Source organism: Silene latifolia, chromosome 10 (genome assembly GCF_048544455.1).
Source record: "Silene latifolia isolate original U9 population chromosome 10, ASM4854445v1, whole genome shotgun sequence".
NCBI lineage: Eukaryota > Viridiplantae > Streptophyta > Magnoliopsida > Caryophyllales > Caryophyllaceae > Silene > Silene latifolia.
Window position 1 is genome coordinate 81,376,740 of NC_133535.1, and position 4,186 is coordinate 81,380,925.

Genomic DNA, 4,186 nt, shown 5'->3' on the forward strand with positions numbered 1-4,186 from the left:
TGCTGTGTTTAATATTGATTTTTTTTTACTACTCTCCTCAATGCATAAATATGAAGGTTACTGAATTAGCCACAAGTACTACCTTTTGTGTTTCAATGGTGTATGCCTTCAATGACTTAAATGGAAGGAAGAGTCTTTGGGATCAGCTAGTCCAATTTGCTGCCACTGTCCATGTGCCTTGGCTAGTTTGTGGTGATTTCAATTGTGTCTTGTCTTATGCAGAGAGATTAGGGGGTAATACTTGTGATCAGGAGATTGATGATTTCCAGAATTGTCTAAATTGTTGTTGTCTAACTGATGCCCCAGCAATGGGCTCCTTTTTTACTTGGAACAATAAGCAAGGAATAGAGTCCAGGAGATATAGCAGATTAGATAGGGCTCTTATTAATGCTGAGTGGAGTCAGAGTATGCCTGATGTTTATGCTAACTTCCTTCCTGAAGGTATCTTTGACCATACCCCTTGCATCATTAAAAGCAAGAGCCAGGGTCTGAGGTCCAGGAAGCCATTCAAGTATTTTAACATGTGGGGTAAAGCACCACAGTATTCTTCTCATCTTGCTGAGTGGTGGGAGTTTCAAACTCAGGGTACCAAAATGTATAAGTTAGTTAGCAAGCTTAAGAGTCTCAAACATCATTTCAGGAGATATAATAGAGAGCATTTTTCTGATATTGAGAATAGTACTGGGATTGCCTTAAGGAATTTAGAATACATTCAAATGCAGATTGCAAGCAATCCTGGGGATGTCTCCTGGATGGAAAAAGAACAAGCTGCTAGTGTGGAATACAAAGAGCTTTTGGAAGCTTCTAATCAGTTTTTAAGTCAGAAGGCTAAGACAGCTTGGGTTAAAGATGGGGACTGCAATTCTAAGTATTTCCATGGGGTAATTAAAAGTAAATTTTTGAGAAATCAAGTCCTCTATATTAAAGATATGAAGGGTGAGGAATGTGATGATCCTCAGAGTATCCAGGATGCTTTTCTGCACTACTATAAGCACCTGTTGGGTACTGAAGTGAAAACTACCCCTGTCAACTCACTCATCATAAGGAAGGGTAATGTTTGCTCAGAGAATCATAGGGATGTTTTATTGAAGCCTGTTACTAAGCTGGAAATCAAAGCAGCTATTTTTTCTATCCCTGAGCATAAGGCAGCTGGCCCTGATGGGTTTTCCAGTGGTTTTTATAAAGATTCCTGGAGCATCATTGGAGATGAAGTCTGTGAAGCTGTTTTGGATGTGTTTAGGTCGGGCAAAATTCTCAAGCAATTGAATTCAACTATTCTTACTCTCATACCTAAATGCACTATTCCTACTCATGTCACCCAATTTAGGCCCATTGCATGTTGTAATGTCCTTTATAAGTGCATTTCCAAGATCCTGTGCAATAGGCTTGCTGGAGTTTTGCCTGACTTAGTGAGTATGAATCAAGGTGGGTTCATTAAAGGCAGAAGCATTATTCAGAATATTCTGGTTTGTCAAGATCTTGTCAGGCTCTATAATAGACAAGCTTGCACTCCCAGATGCATGTTCAAGATGGATCTGATGAAAGCTTATGACTCAGTCAGTTGGCAATATGTTAAGGAGATCCTGGATGCTTTTAAGTTTCCCACTCAGTTCAGTAATCTGGTTATGGAGTGTATTAGCAGTCCCACCTTCTCAATTGCAGTGAATGGTGAAGGTTTTGGATTCTTCCCTGGTAAGAGAGGACTGAGGCAAGGAGATCCAATTTCTCCTCTTCTGTTCACTCTCTGTATGGAGTATCTAACTAGAATATTGAGAGTTGCTACTGAGAAGATGAAGTTCAGCTACCACCCCTTATGCAAACCAATGAAGCTCACCCACCTCATGTTTGCAGATGACTTGTTGCTATTTTGTAAAGGGGATGCTGCTTCTATCATGGTATTGTTAAGAGCTTATGCTTCTTTTTCTGCTGCTTCTGGCTTAAAGATGAATGCTCAGAAATCTAATGCCTACTTTAATGGGGTAGGAAATCAACTCAAGAGAGAAATTCTGAGTGTTTCTGGTTTTCAGGAAGGCACTCTCCCATTTAAATATTTAGGGGTGCCTATCACAGCAGGCAAATTAAAGAAGAGAGATTGTTCTGTGCTTATTGATAAAATTGTTGAAAGAATAAGAAGCTTAGGAGCTAAGAAGCTGTCTTATGCAGGCAGGTTGGTTCTAGTTAATTCTGTCCTCTCTACCTTATAGAATTACTGGGCAGCTATGTTCATATTGCCAAAAGGGGTGTTGGATAGAGTTGATGCAATCTGCAGGAATTTTATTTGGGAAGGGAGTACTGAATACTCTAAAGCTCCTCGTATAGCTTGGACAAATGTGTGTGTGCCAAAGAAGGAAGGAGGGTTAGGCCTTAAGCAAAGTGTGGTTTGGAATGCTTCTTTAGTAGGGAAGCTTGTATGGTGGATTGTTTCTAATCAAGATACACTTTGGGTCCAATGGATACATCATGTTTATTTAAAAGGGCAGTCGTTTCTCTCTTATTCCCCTCATTCTGATACTAGTTGGTATTGGAAGAAAATCTGCAAGGTGAAAGAGAAGTTGATAGACTGTTTTGAGGATAATGTTTGGAAGATAAGGCCTGAGGGATTCACTGTTAAAAGCTGTTACAATTGGTTGAGAAACAAGCATGAGGATGTCTGGTGGTGTAAGATCATCTGGAGTAACATGGGTGCCCCCAAGCATGCTTTTGTTGCTTGGCTCATCACCAACAATGCCTTAATGCTTAAGAGTAAGTTGTTTCAGCTGCACATTGCTCCTGATGATCTCTGTTGCATATGTCAGTTACAGGAAGAAAATCATGTGCACTTATTTCATCATTGTGTGTATAGTACTCAAATTCTGCAAGGGGTAAGTCAGTGGCTCCATTCTGATCTTACTCAATCTGATATTCTGATGAAAGTTACAAGAAGTAGATGGGGTAGACTCCGGAAGAGTATTTGCTGTGCTGCTGTATTTCATTGTTGGTATTCGGTCTGGTTGCAAAGGAATCAGGCCAGACTTCATCATTGCATAGCCCTGCATGCTAGTGTTATTGCTCAAATTCAACAGGCTCTTAGAAGTCGTTATTGTCTTTATAAATTTTGTAATGTGTCGAGTAAGGATAGAGCTTGGTTGATTAGAGTGCAATTAGAGTCTATTTAACACTAGGTTGTCAACATGCTCTTATTCGAAATTTCTCCTTGTAATGCTTGTTCTATTAATGAAAGCTTACCTTTTAGCAAAAAAAAAAAAAAATAATCCCACAATTAGCATTCCTCATATGGTAACATACCCATTATCAAAACCTCATATTCAAAGCGTCTACGAAAGCCAATTACAAACTCGACTTATTCAGTCCATCCTATATCCTCAAATCCACCAATAAATTTCATCCGTCTTAAGTCAAGTACTAAGCACTAGTATTCCAAGACACGTCTCACTACACTTCCCGAGGCTTTCAAATCCCAAACATAGACAACAAAGCCAAGTTCTATAACCTTAGTAACAAATGCAACTCACACTTGACAACACAAATAATTCCACTAGACAACCACACTCACTTTACCAAGGAACTAGGCATAAGAATCACTAAGCATGTCTTATCACACTACCTAAGTCTTAACATCACAACCTCTCAAAACCAGGGCTAAGGTCAACCACAAACAAACTCCACCAAGCCAAAATTTCCAACCAAGGTCAACATTCCTCAAAAGAAAGAGTACTATCAAAAGGCGTAAAAGGGAGGATAAGCAAGGAACAAAGGACAAGTTAGGGGTATAAGAGTAGATCTCAAAGTAAAACAGAAGAGGGTTTAGAAGAAGGATAAGCACCAAGAGATAAAGAATAAGGCAAGATACACGAAAAATGAGAAACATCTTCGAGGAAGTAGAAACATCCTTCAAAGGTTGAACAAATCTTCAATTCCCGGCAATAGGCACCAAGTCCTGATCTTCACGTAGGTAACCTCACAGTCATTGATCCAAGGGCACAACAATTATTAAATGACAATCAACAAACATGTTAGAACCTAACAAAAAGCAAACACACTACAGACTACCACCTTAGGTCCTTAAGTCTACCCATCTCTCATTTATTAGTCAAGGTCAAGTTCAATTTAAATTTGGGGTACACGTGTGTGCGTCGGGAGCAACATAGGCTCTGATACCAACTGTGACACCCCGCGAAAACGCGGA

At 39.6% G+C, this 4,186-nt stretch overlaps 1 protein-coding gene across 1 annotated transcript; it reads left to right on the forward strand.

Moving 5' to 3' along the window:
- The first annotated feature begins 2,219 nt into the window (after positions 1-2,219).
- LOC141607830 (uncharacterized) lies at positions 2,220-3,155 on the forward strand. Its single transcript, XM_074427176.1, has one exon. It carries the CDS (start codon positions 2,220-2,222, stop codon positions 3,153-3,155), a length of 936 nt encoding a protein of 311 aa, XP_074283277.1.
- Positions 3,156-4,186: the final 1,031 nt, after the last annotated feature.

Bases quoted from the DNA above. Each gene is read 5' to 3' on its own strand.
- LOC141607830 (XM_074427176.1), top strand. From the start codon at position 2,220: ATGTTCATATTGCCAAAAGGGGTGTTGGATAGAGTTGATGCAATCTGC.